Genomic DNA, 19,752 nt, shown 5'->3' on the forward strand with positions numbered 1-19,752 from the left:
ACCTCCCAAAGGCCCCACCTCCTAACACCTTCACTTTGGGCATTAGGATTTCAACACATGAATTTTGAGGCATTCAGACCACAGCAATATGATTCCATTCAAGTGAAGTTCAAAACCAGACAAAACTAAGCCCAGTGTTTAGGGATGTAGATGGGGTAACACGATAAAAAGCCAAGCAAGCTAGGAACGAGTCTCCTCTGCAGGGGCTTCTGGAGGGCAGATGAGGTTCTGCTTTTTCATCTGGGGATAATCACACTGGTGTTCGTTTTAGTTATTTATTTCATTGCGTGTGTCTTAGGCACTTTCCTTGAAGTGCATAAGATTTCACAATAAAAAGAAATCAAAGTTGAAAGTCCAAAGCAGGAGTCTGCAGCAGGTGGAATCCGGGGACCCTGGGAACAGGAGGTCAAAGGAAGTCCTGAGGCCTAGAGAGTCTTTCAAAGCTGCCAAGGGATTCCAGCTACAGCGGGCTCCCGGCCGAGTAAAGCCACAGTGACCTTCCCGTGCCAGCCAAGAGGCCAGATGGGGTCAGGGGGACCAGCACAATTTCTGCAAGCCTCGGAGGGACAGGCGGCAGATATGAGAAGCGCCCCCACCTGCCATCCCATCACCACCAGACAGGCCCTGACACCCCGGGGCTGCAACGCCTTCCCAGCCCAGAGGATGAGGTGGCCTCCGACCCAACCCATGGCCCTCAAGTCCATGGTGCTGGGAGACGGGGAGGGCTGGAGGGGAGGAGACAGGCTGGCCGAGAGGGCCAGGGCCGCTGGAAGGATCCGCACGCCTGGGCGTGAGGGCGAGGAATCAGAGCTGAGAAAATGAGGAAGCAGATGGAGAAACAGCTGAGTAAGGCAAGGCCTGATGGAATCAAACTCACCTGGGGGCGCAGGCCTGCTGCGGGATGGGGTCACCAAGCTGGGATGGGGGTGGGGTCCAGGCGCCCATCCCAACTCAACCAGGAGAGCTCTACTCCCATCTGACTCACACAAGGAGGCTTTTGTGTAGGACTGTGTCGGAAGAAAACGTGCACTCACGAGGAAACAATTAGACAAATCCAAATCGAAAGGCATTCCGCCAGAGAAACTGGTCTGGTCCCTTAATAAACGCCAGTGTTGTGAAGGACCCAGTAAAAAGAATATGGCTGGAGGACTGGTCTGGATTAAAGGAGGAGAAAGAAACAAGGCAACTGGACACAGGATGTGGTTTAAACAATAAAAACCAAAAAACTGCTATAAAGGGTGCTCTTGGGTCAATAAGAGACTCTGAATATAACCTGAGCATCAAATAAGTAAATTATTACGAGCTTTCCTGAGTGTGACTGTGGTCTGTGGTTACAGGAAAAAAACAGTCTTGTCCTTAAGACACGCACGCTGCAGTATTCTGGGGCAAGGTGTCCTGACGTCTGCAAGCAACTCTCAAATGGTCTGGCAACGAGAGAGACAGACAGACAGACGGAGACTGAGAACGAAAATGCAGCAAATTGTAAACATTGGTGGAGGCCAGGAAACGGCTTACAGGAATTCGCTGCACTGTTCTTGCGATTTTTCCAAAATAAAATTTTTCAGACTGAAACATCGAGGTGGGAAAAGAACACCGTCGGCTGCTTTATGGATTATTTCACAAGTTTGAAAGCTCCCTCCTGGGAATGGCTCGTACATCCACACCGTGGGATGTTCAGTCATCTAGATACCCAGTCAGAGCTACCCAAGCAACCGGGGAAAGTTTAGAGAAGAGACGCAGTGAGAAAAGCAAGATGCGGGAAAGTGGGAATCGTATGGTCCCGTTTCGGTAAAATGACAGACTAACTAACCCTGCTATAGGTGTGTGTATAAGGTTAAGCTGATGACAACAGCAAACACTTATGTGACACTTGCCAAGCTGTTTTCTAAGTGCTTTCCATGTGCCAACTCCTCCATCTTCATAAGAGCCCTGTACAGGAGATACTTCCATTAATGCCATTTTACAGAGGGGGAAATAAGGCACAGAGAGGTTAAGTTACTTGTCCGAAGACACACAGCTGGGAAGGGGCAGAACCAGGATTTGAACCCAGGCTGTCTGGCTCCAAAGTCTATGCTCTTGGGTCCACCTAAACTCCTGGATGCCAAAACCCTGGCCAAGGGCTAGAGAGAGTCATGCGGGTTTGAGAACCCATGCCTGACCTTGAGACGGTGACATGCCAACACCGCCCTCCAGCTCCGCAGGTTCCAGTCTGCCTCATGCCTCTCACTCAGGTGCAAGGTTATCATGTGGGCACACAGGGCTCTCTCAGCACACAAAGGGAGGCTCCCAGAGGCCCTGGGGGCCGGGCTGTCCAGGCAGGTCCCTCTCACACACAGCTCCTTGCTGTCCTAGGTGAAGAAGGGTGTGCCCCAGAGTTTGGGGCAAGGGCCAACAAGCTGGCAGCCGTTCATCCGGGGGACTGTTGATGACACATGTGCTGGTTCACATTGCAGAACACACCTGCTGGCAACAGCGATTCCAGATGAACTCCTCTGCTACCGTACCTGGGCAGATTCTGATAAAGGTCAGAGTCTTTACTCACCCCTCCTCTGCCCCATCCCCTCCAGGGCACACCACTGGCACCTTCCACCCGGGGCAGACAAAGCCTGCACTTTGGCACACCCCAGCCCTGACACCTCTCCCAGTTCACAACAAACACCTCCTCCCCATCCTGCCAGGAGGTGGGCAGACAGGAGGGGAACCTGAGGACTTTCTGCCTGAAGAACGCTAGCTAATGACTTGCTTTTACAACTACTTGGCTTCTTCCAAGCCCTGCTCCTGGGGCCCATCTGACTACCACCCGCTTCCCCCGCCCACCTGAGACAGTCTGCCCTGCCAGTACTCACTGCTAATTTGCTCTGTGGCCTTACTTAAATCTTTGCTCCCTTTGGGTTCTGGTTTCCCCAAAGAAAAAATAAAAGATGAAACTGAGTAAAACCCAAGCTCCAGATCTAACAATCTGAGTTTATGAAACCTTCCCGGATAAGAACAATTAGCTGATAAGCTACCATCTCCTCCAGAGGTCTTGGGCCAAGCCAAAGAAAATAATCTCTAATACTATAATAACAAGAAGCAATGAGATGAAGTGAGAAAGCTACTCTGGGGGAAAGGGCACATCAATCATTTTTGCTGCCTGTCACCCTTGCCTCCTTCTGCTAACAGTGCCCCCCCCCACCTTTTCCTTTAGGGCACCACCCCACCCCACTTCAGTCCCTCTGCTTTGGGGGAAAAATGTCCTCCTTCTACAGCTCCAAGAATGGGCATGTAATCCAAGCTTGACCAATCGGAGCAGTCCATTTCTCAAGCTACAGTGATTGGCTCAGGGATAAGCATGAGAGACAAGCCCAGCCAATCAGAGCCCATGAGCATTCACATCACAACTTTTCCCAGCCACTGGGAAAATACTCTAATTATCTTTGAAGGTCCCTCCAAAAGGTTCCCTTTGGAGACCTCTGGGGAAATTCAAAGGAGCCAGTTTCTCCCCCATGTGGTACAGACGGCCATCTGAGCCCCAGATAAAGCTGCTGGTCAGTGATACGAAAGCACACATACAAAAAATGAATTTTTAACACTTGGATTGCATTCAAGCTGGACCCATTATGGGACCCCACAGGAGGAAGAGCAGGGCCACAACAAGCTGCCTCCCCACCCTCTCTGCACCCTCCAGGCCAACACTAACCCAGTCGACTTGTGGTTTATTGAGTGCAGGTAAAAGAGTTTGCCTGGTTGAGCCTGACGTGCGATCGCGTACGTACAGAGCAAGTACGTATCACCAGCAAACTGGACCTGAGTCTCCCAACTCCAGCCTCACGAGGTTTCCACCCATAAGGACAGGCAACGCAAGTGGTTCCACTTTAAGGCTGAACTTGGGCTCAAATGCAGCAGGAGGGAAACACCTCCACACCCCCAGGCCAAGCCACCCAGCTGAGGGCAAGATGCCAGCACGAGGATCCCTTCTATTTCCGAGAGGTAGAGGGAGGTAGCCCCAGACCAGCCTCCACGCCTCCCTTGGCCCCTTGGCCCCTTGGACAGGACAGATGCTCTTTCTTTACCCATCACCCCCAGACGGCCCCAATGACATCTTTGTAAACCTGTGTCCCTTCCTTCTGGCGACTCCGCCTTCATGTTGGGACAGAGGAGGGGTCAACCAACACTCAGCCAGTAGACACACCCAGTCACTGGAGTCGGAGAGAGGTCTCTGGAATCCAGGCAGGGCTCCTTAAGACTCAGGCCCTGGATCCACAAACACATCACGGACAGCAGGCTCTTGGGTGCTCCCTGGTGCCGGGCACACAGATCGGAGGGGAAGAGCCAGTACTGGAAGCCAAGGAGTCTGGCTTCAAAAATCCATGTTTTTGAGGATCCCAATTGGAATCGTCTCACTGCCTCAACCCAAAGGTCCCACCCCAGCCATGTCTCTGCCGTGGACCAGGGTCCCCAACCATGGAATACAGTCATGAACAAGAGAGACAAGGCCCCACCTCATGGAACCTCAAGCAAGTGAACAATATAATTCCAGAGCATGGTGACGGCTTGGAAGACGGTAACACGGAATGCTTATAACACAGATGGCGTTATAGATGGGGTGGGGTTCATGGGGGGAGGGGGTCTCTTCTTCAAGAGGTCACATTTGAGCTGAAACATAAGAGAAACCCAACATAAAAGCCAAGAGAAAGGAACAGTCTGTGCAAAGGTCCTGCGGCAGAAAAGAACATAGTGTATTGGAGGAAAAGAAAGGCCTGTGAGGCTGTAGCAGGGCAGAAGTGCAGGGAGTGGAGGTAAGTGGCTTACAGGCCATGGTGGGCAGACAGGTTTCAGACCACACAGACCACATCAGGGCTGTGAAATGATCCAGTGTGCATTATTTTAAAGAGCATTCTAGCTGCGGCAGCAGAAATTGACAACAGAGTGGCAGGAATAGGAGCAGACGGGCAGGAGAGGAAGCTCCTGCAGCAGGCGAGGGGTGGACCGGCTGGATGTGGAGTGGGGCCCGTGCAGGGGGAGGGGCGCGGCCCCCAGGTCCCCGCACAGGACGACCACCTGACACTCATCACGAACCTCCCTGTGAAACCACCCTCGTCTTCTAAACATCCGTCCAGTGACTATCTGAGAACCTACCACTACGTGCTAGGCGTCGTTCCAAACGCTTGGGACGCAGCGATGAACGAAAACTAAGGTCCCTGCCCTCATGGGCCCGACATTCTCACAGGGAGAGACAGACAATAAGTGATAAACAGGATGCATAGGTAAATCGGGGGGCATCTCAGCAGGTGACAGGACTACAGAAAAAAAAACAGCAGGGTAAGGAGGGTTCGGAGCACCAGGGGATGGGAAGGGAACTTGCAATATTAAACAAGAGAGATCCGTGGGCAAGTGAGATCTGAACAACGGCCTGAAGGAGGTGGGAGAGAGAATCACGCACACGTCCCATCAGGGAAAGAGCTGTGTGCAGGGGGAAGACCTTAGTAAGGCAGATGTGCCAGTAAGTCTGAGGAACTGCCAGAAGGGCCGTGTGCAAGGTCAAGGTGAAGGGGAGGACAGAAGGGGGTCAGGATCGGATGGCACAGGCCTCAAGGGACAACGTAAGGGCTCGCCTTGACTCGGAGGGGACGGGGCAGGTTCACTGCAGGGCTTTAAGCAGAGGAGGACGGTGCAATTTTCATAGGATCCCTTTGGCTGCTGTGCTGAAAAACACGACCAGGGAGCAAAGGTGGACGCGGGGGTCCTGCAGGAACCCAGGTGAGAGCCGATGGCGCCTGGGACCAGGGCAGTGGTCGTGGGTGTGGAGAGAAGTTGGATTCTGCGTTATATTTTGAAGATGAAGCCATAAAATATCCTGATGGTTTAGTGTGGGAAGTGAGAGAGAGTCAAGGCTGACTCCAAGGCTTTCGGCCTGGGTAGCTGGAGAATGGACAAGCAACGGCCTGAGACGGGAATGTGGGTCTCACGGGGAGTGACGGGAAGTCAGGCGCTGGCTAGGGTAAGCGTGAGCTGCCTTTGACCACCCAGGCTGAGATATGGAGTTGGCCACTGGATGCTTGAGGCTGGAGTTCAAGGGGAAAGGTCTGGGCCTGGGATATCATTTGGGGAGGTGCCAGGACAGAGATGGCATTTGACACGTGAGACCGGGTGAGCGCGGCCGGTCTGAAAGGCCTGAGCCCTGGGACGTGCCAATGGCCGGCGGTCAGGGAGATAAGGAGACACCAGCATCTGAGTCCAAGAGCGGCCCAAGAGAGCACACATTAAAGCGTCTCAAGAGTCCTTCTAGAAAAACGGTACAGATGAACCGGTTTGCAGGGCAGAAATAGAGACACAGACGTAGAGCACAAACGTATGGACACCAAGGGGGGAACATGGCAGAGGGGCTGGGGGGGTGGGATGAACTGGGAGATTGGGATTGACATGTATACACTGATATGTATAAAATGGATAACTGATAAGACCCTGCTGTATTAAAAAAAAAAAAAAAAAAGAGTCCTTCTAGAAGCTTCCAGAAAAGGTGGAAGGAACTTCTCCCAAAATGCCAGGAAGCAAGCACAGGTCAGGCCACTCCTGTTCCTTCCTCCCCCCCCAGCACGAAGCACTCGGGGAACAGGAGGAAACAGTGGGGCGGAGGTGGGGGAAGGAAGCAAGACAATGAAGCCAGCTGTGCCCTGGGCCATCAGGGGCCCGGATCTCTGGGTTTGGGGAGGTTCTGAGCAAAACGATCCTGAGCTTCAGATCGGAACCACCTATAACTCACCAGCTCCTGGGCCCTGGAAATCTCCAAAGCCAAGAATGAACTTTTGTGTGTTGTTTTTGTTTCTCTTTGCATTTCAGCTCTGGTGGCCACTCCCAGGGCCAGTGGAGGCCAAGGTCGCATCTGACCAAGGGGGAGGGGGACGAGGCACATGAAAGGACTTCACCCACCTTTTGTCTTGCTTTTGTATTTCTGGCCGACTGCTACAGTTGAATTCTTTGCACCATAAATGCGTTTATGGGGACAAAGCTGCTAGATCTCTGTGGCCCAGAAGGGCTGGGGGTGTGGGAGGGAGGTGGCGGCTCAGGATGGACTCCCCGTAACCGAATTCTCTAGTTCTAAGATTATGAGCCAGAAAAGTCAGCCTTGTGGCTGAAACCAGCCTTGGGGGTGGCTTATGACGCCAGGGGCCTCTCTGCTGCTGACCAAGGGCGTAGGATCACCCTTCCGGGCACAGGACCACCGAGAGGACCCACGGCCATCGATGGAGCCGACACGCCTGTGCCGGGGCTCCAGCGGGCCCAGACTGCCCAAGGGAAGCTCTTCAACAAACAAGTCCTCGACGCCGACCCACTTGTGTCCCGTTTGCCGCAAGCTGAAGCCAGAACGGGATGATTCCAGGTAGCTGAGTGTCACCACATTCTAGCTAATCACATGAGTCACGGAGCGGAGGCCCAGCCAGTATGAGTCATTCTAGGAAGGGACGGGGAACGTGTCCTGAAATGGGAGGAGCCAGGTGCACTGAACACAGCCCCGTGCCGGGCCTCGGCAAGGCCACGCCGTGGTGGGACACACGGCCACACGTGTGTGCACAGCCCCCAACACACACGGACACGTGTTACTACGTGTGTCCACATGTCCCCGCACGTAACTATACACTCAACAGGTGTCAACACACGTGTGTGAGCCCACACATAGACACATACATAACAGCACGTGTGAACCCGTGTGTGTCAGGCTACCACACGTGGGCACGCGTCATGTGTGCCCACGTGTGTTCGTGCACATACACGTGTATGGCATCACAGAGACACTGTGCTCCATGCCGACACATGCTGACACGCAACACTTGTCTGTGTGTGCGTGCTGCAGCACATGGCCACATGCAGGCGTGCGTGGGCGCATGCCGACCCGTGTTCCCGTGTCACCAGTCAGCGTGTACAGCCGGCACACGTGTGCACACATCGACACATGTGCGCGCGCACACATGACGCCAGAGGAGCAAATCCGTCAGCAGCAAAGAGGGAAACAAAAATAACCAACGCTGGGGGAGACTAAAAATAGCCCGATTTTCAGCTGTGGCTCTGGAGGGATACGAAGCTCCCGGCAGGAAAGAGGAAGAAAAACACAGCAGAATCGGAGCACACCTGCGACCCCACTGCCCCCCAAGAAGGGAGCACCGCCCCCGCGTCGGCGGCTGTGGGTCAAGTCCGCGGCCAGATGGAGCCTGATGTGGTCAGAGGCGGTCAGCCCGCGACGCGTGACGCCCTCTGAGACGCAATCCTGGGGCTTTGTGGAGGCCCAGGCGGACGACAGGGCACAGAGCTGGCCGAGCAGACCCTGCAGGACAGGGGGTCACCCTGAGGGTGGCTGGGACCACGGGCCAGGGAGAGGCTGCCCTCCGCAGCTTCCCTTGGCATCTGCGATTCTAGAGCTGCCCGGGCCGAGCGGACAGCCCTGGAGCGAAGACGTCAGGACGTGCTCCGTACTCGCACTTTGGGGGAGGTGATTATCAGGAGAAAGGCCTGGGGAGGACCCCACTGTCCCACTGTCTGTACAGGAAAAGGACAAGGAAAGGTGGACCCAAGCAGAGAACAGGGGAAGGGCCTGCCCTGCCCCCAGATGTCAAGTCGAGCTGCTCAGAAATGCTGTACGGGGAGTGGGGAGGACGGAGCCCACAGGTGGCGGACTCGCTGGAATCTTGTTTCCGCCACTTCAGCTGTGTGACCTGGGGCAAGCGTCCTTCCGGCTCTGTGCTTCCGTTTCCCTCAATAAAAGAGAGGCAGAGGAAGAGCTATTGAGACACTAAATGAAGTGACTGGACACGTATAACACATAGGACAGTGTCTAGTGCATGATCGGTGTCCACTGACTGTTATCTCTCCCCAACCCCTGCCCTTGAACTGAAGGGCAAAGGAGATTTGCCAGAGGGCATGAAGCACTGGGGCGGGGGGGGGGCAGCACACAGTGTTCCTGAAGGCTCTCTGGGTGGCCGTCGCCAAGCGAGGAGGGGGCAAAATAGAGTCGGAGCCTGGGGGGTGGTGGTGGGAAGAGGCTAAGGAAACAGCCCGACCTCAAAGTGCTGAGCTCATACCACCAGCCTACTGTGAACCCAAGCACTGCTCTGGTCCTGGGGACACTGCAGGGACAGAGACAGGACAGCCCGCGCCCGTGCTCATGAGGCAGAAAGAGAATGCACAAATGAACATATAACGTAAGGGGGTGACTTTTAGGGACGTGAGGGGTAAACTGTGCAGATGTCTGGGGATGAGCCTTCCAGGTGGTAGAGAAAGCAAGCCAGAGTTTGGTGGGACCAGGCTTGCTGGGTTCAAGGACTTCAAAGAGATAAGCATGGCAGGTGAGCAAAGGAGCCAAGAGGGGGTGCAGTGAGAGAGGGAAGGAGGGCTGCGTCGTGGTGGGGGGACTTCAGGCCACTGAGATGACCCTGGTATTCACTCAGAGTGCGACGGGAGACCTCCGTGGGTCGTGAGCAGAGAGGCACATGGTCTGGTTGTCTATGGAGACCAGAGATGAGACTACTGCACTCGTCCAAGCAGTGGATGGAGGAGGGCAGAGTGGTGGAGATGTTGAGAAGGGGTCAGAATGCAGATATGCCTTTGAAGGTAAGCCGATAAGATTTGCTGATGGACCAGATACAGGGGTATCACAAAGAGCATGCAGTCAAGGATGACCCAAGGTTTTGGCCTCTACTCTTGGAGGGAACGAATGGAGATATCACTTAGTGAGATGGGGACACAGATAGGAGAAGATTTTGGCAGCTGGAAAAATTCAAGGATATAGCACCCAAGGCTGAGTCTAACTAGAAAACATAAAAGACAGCAGAGGGGGACTCAGCTTCCCACCCCACCTCCGGCCATGGAGAAGGCCACCAGGCCCATCATTGCACATGGTGGCCCAGCAAACGAACCCCTTCCCCTGTGGCCCAGCGGGGCCTTCCCTGGTGGACCAGGGACACCCAGTAACTTGGAAGTACACGCCCAGGGACCTGGACTGTGCTTCCTAATCCATGCAAACGCAGAGGGCCACGCATGCCAGGCTCTGTTCTAGGCTGTGGATATAAGAGCGCCCGTCCTCCTGGGGTTTGCCTCAGGATTTTTTCACACACACACACACACACCAGCAAGGTAACTTGGGCAAATTACTCTCTTAAACTTCTGTTTCCCTAACTGTGGATGATGACAGTGAGATGTGTGTCCCAGAATTCTCCCAGGACTAAACGAGACGATGAGCATTGACGAAGACGCCTAGCACACAATCATCGTCAAGTACACGCCTGAGTGCCTTCGGTCTGAACACCTCTTGTCCAACCCTACCCACTGGGGGAGGGGAGAAGAAATGAGTCTCATTCTCCCCCAAGGCCTCGCCCAGCGACCTCCATCTCCAGGGCCCTTCCACTGTGTGCCTCCTGCATTTCTGCATCTAACTCATTTGGCCATTCTCTGGGGAAAGCTATGGATTCCTTATTAATTTTTAACTAAACACATAATACGTGAATACATTCTCCTTATTTACAAAGAAAAAGTATGAGCCTTACAGATAATGCAGAAATACTCTCCCTGCCACTCCCCCAGTCCCCTGAGAGTAACCACTTTTGTCAGTCGGGTGCACACCCTTCCACACCTTTTTCTGTGCTTTTACACGTACGAATAGAAACCCAGTGAAAAGACAGAGTATTGTTTTGTGGAGGGTTTTTTTGTTTCTTTTTAACACGGGGAGCCTCCAAGCTCTTTTTCAATTAGTAATGTGGTTTTTTTTCTACTTTTCTGTGCCCAAACATAAATATCTAGTTCCTTCTCTCTAACTTTTTACCTAGAAATCCACTGGATCCACTCCTGCTTTACTTCCTATGCCCCTGTTGAAATGTAGACCAGATTTGGCAGTCAGGATTCCTGCCCGAAACTGCCACGAGCTGTGTAAACCGGGTACATCCTGAGCGGTGTCACACACAGGTCACCGCCTTTGTACTTTATCATCTTGCCAGGAAACAAACTAAATCCAACCCCTGGCTCCCAGGTGAAGTAACCGGCCTGAGGTCCCCAGCCAGCAAAAGGCACAGCCAGGTCTGCAAACCCTGAGCTCTGGAAACTGACATTGGTTTCAAAACGAGCCACACCCCTACGCAACCCCATCAGTAACCTGACAAATGTAAATCACACACATCAGATTAACCCCCCCCCAAATTATAATAAGAAATCGGTAATCCCAGTAATGGCAGAGATGTGGGGGAGTGACTAGTTTCATACTCTGTGGATGGGACTATAAATGGTCTCCGTCTTCAGAAGGGCCATTAGGCTGTGTCCAAATGCAAACTGGACATACCATCTGGACTAGAGGCTTCTCTTCTAGAGATGTAGCCGGTGGAAGTGTTCATCCAGGTACACAGAGGTATGCATGAGAAAATTATCAGTCAACGGAGAAACAGGTGAGTAATGAAGTGTACAGCCATTCAAAGGAATACTATGCAGCAGTGAAAAGTGTGACCGATTTATATGTTTTGACATGGAAAAATTCCCAAGCGCTATCTGTGAACTGAAAAGCAAACTGCAGGCTATTTCAACGTAGTTTAGTTCAATATATGTAAATATATATATATTAATGTGTCTAAATCCATGCTCGTGATGTGTATCTCCATAAAAATCTAGAAGGATGCTCTCGGATGACGGTGGTACTATCCCAGGAGGGATGACGGTGTATCCCAAGAATCCATGTATTTTAAATACACGGACTTCTTTAACCCCAAAGCATTAAAAAAAAAAAAAAAGTAGAAATCAAAGCACAAGCCCTCCCATTCAAGTTGTACGTGAACACGTGTAGCCAAAGAAAACACCAGCAGGCCATCCCCTCCCTCTCCTAGCATCCTACCCACTCGGTCCCCTGAACACAGATGCTCTTCTTCCAAGGGAAGGCCCTTGGCCAGGGCTCAGCCTGAGCTGTCCAAGAAGAAACTGTCACAGGCTGGGCTCGCCTCCGTGCCTTCACGCCACTCAGCCACAAACCAATCACCTTTGGGATATTCATGGAGGATGCTGGGTGGCTCTCACTCCAGTTTAAGCCCAGAAATCTTAGCTCCGGGACAACTGAGGACAGCGGCGCTTTCCTCTTTGGAAGCCCTGAGCAGGAGTGGGAAATTAGGTAGGGCATGCGGGTGTGCATGTACACACACACACACACACACACACACACACACCCGACATCCTTCATCGGATTGAGAGCCGTGAAAAGAAAACACCTGAATTAAGTCCAAGAAGGACTGGGCTGGCAAGATCTGCATCAGCAATAAATCCCACTCACCCCCACACCCCGAGGCTCTCTGCACGCGATCACAACGGGCTTGCCACGCTCACAGCACCTCAGTGATGGTCTCTCCAGGGCTCACACAGTACAGAAACCACAAATTTGGCGGGCGTTTATGGCTGGCTTTCACTGAGATAAAGCTCTCACAGCTACTTTGACAAGCAAAACAGATACACCCGTTGGCCACCACGGGAGAGAAAGAAGCAGTTCTGGCCGCTCTCAGGTTTCCCCAAGAAACTTTTTCGCGCCACTTCACCGGCAAGAAAAAAAAACCACTAAGAGGAACTCGGAGCTCAGTGTCACCATCGGCCAGGATCTCCTTGCAATCAGATTACAGGATTTAATGGGACAAGATTTGACAACAAAACAAAGGACACAGCGTGGCCAAGATGACGCAGACAACTGCTCACCCAGAGACCTTGAGAAAAACCAAATGTTGCTCCATCTTGAAAGCCAAAAAAATGGCAGCCGGGTCCAAGCAGACGCAGCCTTCATTCATTCGCTCATTCATTCATCTCCCAAGCATCCTGCGCTGGGCATGGGGCCCAGACACGAAGTGGGGACAAGTCCCCATTCTCAAGAAACTCGCCTAAAGAAGCCAGTTAAGGGGAAAAGAGAAATCAACTAGCAAGTAATGACAGCCACATCTTTAGGCCAGCTCTGAGTCTGGCTGGATCTTGGGCCAAGGTGAGCCTCAGTTTCCCCTCCCGACCCTGCAGGTGCTGGCATTTCCTTCAAAGAGCTGAATGTTTTTACCTCAAGTGTGATACTCTGCAATCTCCCTGTCCTTCAGTAACTCCAGGCTCATTCAAAAATGCCGCCAGACACCCAGGGCAGAGTCTGACCGTCTGAAGGCCAGCTGACAGGCTTAATTTGTCTCCCTGGTTGAAAGGGCAGTGGTGTATAAGGTTAGGATCGCAGGTAAGCTCTCAGGCTGTGGACTCCCCAAGGACCCTGCTTATGCAGCCTTGGGCTTATGCCTGCCTCTGTGTGGACCTGGGGAGAAAAGCGGCTTATCACTGCCAATCTGCATCAGGAAGGCAGCGTCCAGGAAGGCAGCGTCCGGGAAGGACAGAGCAGCCCATTCCGCCTCTGAGAAGGGGTTTGTATGGGGAGGTTCTGGACAGCAGAGACCAGTCTCCCGAGCACCCACTGGCCTGGGCACCCATGTGAGTCTCACATGCACGTGCTTGGAGGGTTCCTGTCCTCCTGTGCTCACAGGACACAAGCAAAGCGCAGCCCTAGTTTCACCACGCACTGTCACAGGCTGCCGTAGAAGAGACAAGAAGCATGTGAGCCCGCTCCTGGGCTCCTCCAGGCAGTACCAGAAACATGGCCACACTCCAGGCTCGCCTTGGACCCCAGATCCTTAAGGTGAGGTCAGGCTCCCAGGTGGTCTCTAATTCAGGCTTCCCCAACCCGGGCCTGCGCCTCCAGCAAAAGCCCTGGATGCCCTCCCTCCTTGGCCCCCAAACTCAGCCTGCGTCCTGGGTCGGGGAGGTTCCTGGGAAAGTGGCCAGCTGCCCCTCCTCATGCCCTCTGGGCTCTCTGGTGCTCAGAGGCCCCGGCCCAGGACACCCAGCCCTCCTGGGCGCCCAGCGCCCTCCAGCCCGGGAGGGGACCGCGTGCACTGACCCCCGGCCGGGCCCCTCACCCACCTTGAGGACCTGCTGCTTGATGATCGAGGGCACCATCAGGATCATGATAACGCCCAGCACGGCGCACAGCAGCCCGGCGAAGCCCAGCGCCGCGACCACCCGGCGCGCTCTAGAGTGGCTGCCCATGTCTGCGCGCCCCGGCGCCGGCGCGGTGCTCGCGGGGCTCCGCGCCTGTGGAGGGACCGAGGCGGGGACGGAGGTGACGGAGGCAGCGACTCCGCGGACGCGGGCCGCAGCGGCACGGCGGGCCCCGGACCGCAGCGCACGGAGGAGCGGACCGACAGGTGGCCAGCGGTTTTATGTGCCATCGCCGGGGCGGACCGCCCCCGGGACGCCCTGGGCACCAGGATCTGGGCGGGCGCCAGCATCAGGGGGGGCGCCAGCGGGCCGGGACGGAGGGGCGGGGCCTAAGTTAGCAAGGGGCGTGTCCGGGGCGGGGCGCGGAGAGATGGTCCGATTGGGGCGGGGCCACGGCCGCCGGCCCCAAGCTCTAGCTTCCGCTTCCGCGGGAGGGAGGCGCCGAGGTCTCGTGGTCTGCGTGCAACGTTGGGCTTGGCTCCCCTCCACCTCGAAACCCTTCTCCCCTTCCTCACTCTCAGCTGCTCCCCGGCCCCCTCTTTCCCTGATCCGGCCTCCCCATCTTCTCGCCCCTCCTCCTCTGTCTCCTCGTCCTGCCCCTGCCTCCCAGACCCTCCTCCTCCCCTCTTCTTCTCCCCTCTTCTTCTCCCCTCCTCCTCCCCTCCTCCTCCCCTCTTCTTCTCCCCTCCTCCTCTCCCACTTCCTCTGTCCCGACCGTCGTCACTGTTCGTATTTAGTAGGAATTGCCCAACTCTGGCAGGGGCTCCAGAGCGCCCGCCCCCAGCTCTGCGACCTGCTCTCCCCCCACGGCGCCACACGCACCTTCCCGCGTGTGCGCACACACATGCTATTGCAGCCTCTCTCTCCGTGGAACAAGCCCAGCAGACTCCCGCCTCAGGACCTTGTACCCCTACGACTTGGAATTCTGTGCCCCCCAGATATCTGCCCGGCTCCTTCCTTCACGACTGCTCCGCCACCTTATCAGAAAGGCTCTTCCCTGCCACCCTGTGTGAAATAAAATAGCGGCCAGTTCTCCCCTCACCCCTCACCCTTATCACTGGGCCACCACCTGGCCTGTTCCCCGTTCCTATGTTCTTGCGTTCTGACCATCGCCAGGCGCTAGAATGCTACAGGCAGAAGCTTCTCTCTTGACAAAGCTTGAGCGCTGCGTGGCTGGGAACGCTTGCTCACAAGGAACATTTTAGAATGAATCAGCGAGGAGCCTTCTAGGTGGGGTCCTTATGCTAAGTGCCTGGCCCCCAGCGACTCCATTCTACAGATAAGGAAACAGGCACAGAGGGTTAGGTCAACAAACCCAAGTCCTGCTTTCTAACGGACAGTGAGACAGACGATTGTTAAGTGAACAAATGAACGACGGATTGAAGTGCTCCAAGAAAACGAAACCTGGGTGCGTGCTCCGCTGCAGCCCTCCACCCCACCTGGACTTCTGGATCCCTGATGTAGACCAGTCCCCTCAGTCTCTAGTTGGGGCCACGCAGGGATAGGAGGGCAGTGTCCCCAGCACCTGCGTAAGGCAGGCCAGTCCCTGAGGGCTCAGGATGAGGCCTTCGGAAACTCTTCTTCAACCCTGGAAGGAAGCAGCCTTCTCCCAGGCCCACCCTTAAGCAGCACAGCCGGGCCTGAGTCAGTATTTATCAGGCACCTGCTGTGACTAGCCAGAGAGCCTTGACTGGTATTGTGTTCCCCTTGGGAGACCCGACATTGTCCAGGGTACCAGGAGCAGGGGCCCACCCCCTGACCTAGATCAAGATGGCTGGGGCAGAGGTGGCTAGATGAGGCAGCTGTGGACAGGTTCCAAGAAGTCCATGCTGCAGGATGTCCTACCCTAGAGTCCTGGGGAAAGTGGCCTGGCCCGTTCTGTACCTCGGTTGGTTCACCTGTGAAATGGGGGTAACAAGAGCCTCTCCAAGAGCAGTTGGGAGGATTAAATGAGTTGGGAAGGTGTGACAGTACGTAGATCGGTGAGATCGGTGCCCCAAGGCGAGAGCACCGTGAAGCTAGCTGTTCTTGTTGCTGCCCCGAGGTCCTAGCTGGCCTGGCTTCGGCTCAGCTTTCTGCCCCCCGTCTCCCAACCTCTGCCCCTTGTTCTCTCTCTACCCCAGGCTTCTGGGCCTTCTTTCTGTTCCTTCAACGGCCCCAGCTTTTTCCAGTCACAGGGTCTTTGCACTTGCTGTTCCCTCTACCTAGAATACACTTCCGCAGACCTGATGCCTTCTCCTCCTGCAGGTCTCCCTTCAAAGCCTGCTCCTTAGAGAGGCCTTCCCTGTGTAATCTGTCCAAAATGAAAGTCCCAACCCACCAGCCACTCTCTATGAAATCACCCCATTTTATCTAAAATTGTCTTATTCGTTTATCTGTTTACTTCTTTCCCCCCCCAGCTCCCAAGAGAGAGAGAAGCGGGTCTGTTTCTGCGAATGGATGTATCCCCAGCACCTGGAACAATACCTGGCACCTAGTACGTACTCAATAAAGGCTTGAAATAATTAATCTTTCATCAGTCAACCGACTCATTCATTCATTAATATAATTTCATTGAATTCCTTAAGGCCTTCAGCGGCCATCAGCTGTGGGGATTGCTTTATGTTTGCTGACTTTTGCAGTTCTTGGGAATTAACTAATTAACTGAAATCTGGGGTCTGTGCTCGCCCTGACGCCACCCCCTTCTTTGATACCCAGCTTCCCTCCGCAAGAACTGGCTCGCCTTGACCATCTCACCCAATCTAACTTTCAAGTCTTCAAGGTCCAAATGTACGTGATGCTTACCCAAGAGAGCCCCCAAGGCCACAGCAAGAGCGTTCTCATGTCACGCCACACTGTCTCTTGACAAGAGAGAAAGCAGAGATGAAAGGATGTCTGAGACACGTGACCAGCCGTGACCTTGCTGTGGGGAGTCCCATCCACCGGGGGCATAGGGGGCGGTGACCTAAGAAGCCAGAGAAAAGACTTCGTCATGTTTCAGAGAGAGGCTTTGCCAGGACGAGGCAAGCCAGTGATGCAGAAGGAAAAGAAAGATTAATGGTAGTAAAATATTATCAACGTGCGGGTCAGGGAGATCCCGTCGACGCCAAGTCAGATGACGTTCCTCCTCAGCTCGAAACCCTCCCACGATCGAAAGACAGTTAGTGGGAGTGTTGGCAAAGAGGTGGAGAAATTAGGACCCTCACGCGCTGCTGGTGGGATTGTAAAATGCCACGGCCACTGTGGAGAACAGTCTGGAAACAGCTCCTCGAGAGACTAAACACAGAGCTGCCGGAAGTCCCTGCAGTCCCCCTCCTGGGCGTACCTGAGAGAAATGAAAACTGTGTCCGCACAAAAATTTGTACGTGACAGCACTCTTCACGGTAGCCAAAAGGTGGAAGCCACCCAAATATCCCCCACTGACACGTGGATCAATAAAATGTGGAATGTCCCACAATGGAGGATTCTTTAACATTAAAACATGAAGTGCTGATCCATGCTGCAACACGGAGGGCTTTGAAAAACATGACCCTAAGTGAGAGAGGCAGTTACCAAAGACCACGTACAGTATGATTCCATCTTCGTGAAGTGTCCAGAACAGGCAAATCCACAGAGACAGAAAACAGGTTAGTGTTTGCCTAGGCTGGGGGGCAGAAAGAATCGGGAGTGACTGTCAAGGGTTCTTTTTGGGGTGACGGAAAGTTCTAAGATCGATTGTGGGGATGGTTGTACAGCTCTGTGAATGGACGAAAACCCATTGAATTGTACATTTTACACGAGTGGGTTGTGTGCTATATGAAGCATAGCATATTTCCTGTGGTTCCCACCTCACTCGGAGTAAAAGCCCAAGTCCCCAGCACAGCCCACTCTGTGAGCTCTGTGGGTCACCCTCATCTCCCTGTCCCCGCGTCCCCCCCTCCCCCAGCCCCCTCTGCTCCACCTCCTAGGTGTTCCTCAAACCTGCTGCCTTGCCCCTGCCTCAGGGCCTTTGCACTTACGGGTCCCTCTGCTGGACCACTCTTCTCTCAAACCTCCATGTGGTCACCTTCCCTTCCTTCAAGTCCTTCTTTATATGTCATCTTCTCAGCAAAGACTTCCTGCCTATCAACCTTCTCAAATTACAACCACACCCACAATCCCCCCATCTCCCTGCCCTGCTTTATTTTTCTCCATTATGCTTACCACCATCCAACACTACAGTATTCCTGTATTTGCTTGTTTTATTGGTTCTCTTCCTCCTCTGGAATGAAAAAGTCGCCACGAGGGCAGGAATCTGTCTATTTTGTTCATTGCTGTATCCCCAACTCCTAGAACAGTGCCTGGAACACTATAGGTCCTTAATCAATAGGCCTTGATAAACAACAGCTATAAGAGCCCAATGGTTAAGAACCTGCAGCCAGGTTACATAGCTGTGTGGCCTTGGGCAAGTTGCTTAACCTCTCTGTGCCCTGGCTTCTTCCTTATCTATGCAGTAGAGGTCATCTCAACAGTGCCCACCTCCTGGCTTAGTCATGGGATTAAATTAGCTAATCCTGGTTACACACTTATCGAGGTGCCATCCTTACATGGGATCATCACTGCATGCAGGCTGCCACACTTGGTCCGCCCCACCTCAGCCCAGGAAGAATTATTATTACCCCCTGGGGCGATGCATGAGAGGTATTGCATGGAAGCTGAATGGCTCGATTCAGAAGAGTCATAGCTGGTTAGTGGCAGAGCAGTGATGGAACCAAGTCACTTGACTCCAGAGCCCAGACATGAATCATTACTCTCTTTGCTGAAGAAAAAGTGGAGAGAGGGAAAAGAGGAAGTAGTTGGGGAGAGTGAGAGAAAGCGCAGGGAAGAAAGAAACAGCCAGCGAGGAAGAGGAAACAATCACGTTTGGCCACATCTGCCACCTAGGTCGCCACTGGGGGAAGACAGACCCAGAGCTCACATTCGCTGCTTTTATTCATTCAGCTGATATTGACCTACTGTATGCTGGGCACTCTGCTAGGTGCTGGGGACCCAGCAGTGAACATACAAAGCCTTGCTGGTCTTCTATTCCAGCAGACAAGCAAGATCAGTAAATGGTAAACATAATCATTGGTAAATTTTATAACATGCCAGGGCTGCGCTGCCCTATACGGTACCCACTGACCACACACGGCGACAAGACACTCGAAATGATGTTCACGTGAGAGCTGCCGTGTCCTACACACGCCGGGTTTCAAGGACTTACTGTGAAGTAAAGATCATAAAATATCTCAATATTTTTATGTTGATTACACGTTGAAATTATAACATTGGGATATGTTGGGCTAATTAAAAATATACTATTGAGATTAATTTCTCCTGTTCCTTTTTACTTTTTAAAATGCAGCTACTGGAATTCCCTGGTGGTCCAGTCTTAGGACTCCACATTTTCACTGACGAGGGTGCGGGTTCTATCCCTGGTTGGGGAACTAAGATACCACAAGCCAAAAAATAAAATAAAATGCTGCCGCTAAAAACTTTTTTAATTGCACATGTGGCTCCCATTGCATTTCTGCTGGACTGCACTGTGTTAGAGGATGATAACGTGATTTAGCAGGAAAAATAAGAGAACGGGGTAGGTGCCCCCAGTGGGCAGGGTTGCAATTTAAATGAGGTGGTTGGGGGAGGGCCTCTGTGAGAGGATGACATGTGAGCAAAGACTTAAGTGCAGGAACGAGCCACGTAGATATCTGGGGAAGGTGTTTCCAGGCCCAGGCAACAAGTCAGTGCAGAGGTCCTGAGGCAGGA

General features: G+C 53.5%; 1 protein-coding gene and 1 long non-coding RNA gene across 8 annotated transcripts in view; one reads left to right on the plus strand and one right to left on the minus strand.

The window, feature by feature from the left end:
- Positions 1-14,362, minus strand: part of SCARB1 (scavenger receptor class B member 1) — a 74,738-nt gene extending 60,376 nt beyond the window's left edge. For 4 of the 7 annotated variants that reach the window (XR_010836821.1, XM_059041068.2, XM_059041066.2 and 1 more), the window contains exon 1: positions 13,933-14,362. Coding sequence is in view for 4 of the 7 variants with exons in the window: in XM_059041068.2 (XP_058897051.1) it covers positions 13,933-14,058 (126 nt within the window). In the remaining 3 variants the exon portion in view is untranslated. The remainder of the gene's footprint in view (positions 1-13,932) is intronic. The other 3 variants (XM_067014879.1, XM_067014877.1, XM_059041069.2) reach the window with 2 other exon arrangements.
- LOC136792679 (uncharacterized) lies at positions 12,286-19,476 on the plus strand. The gene is made up of 3 exons (XR_010836822.1): positions 12,286-13,648; positions 16,410-16,486; positions 16,708-19,476. It is a non-coding gene; the product is annotated as an uncharacterized lncRNA (long non-coding RNA).
- The last annotated feature ends 276 nt before the right edge of the window (positions 19,477-19,752 follow it).

Source organism: Kogia breviceps, chromosome 15 (genome assembly GCF_026419965.1).
Source record: "Kogia breviceps isolate mKogBre1 chromosome 15, mKogBre1 haplotype 1, whole genome shotgun sequence".
Classification (NCBI taxonomy): domain Eukaryota; kingdom Metazoa; phylum Chordata; class Mammalia; order Artiodactyla; family Physeteridae; genus Kogia; species Kogia breviceps.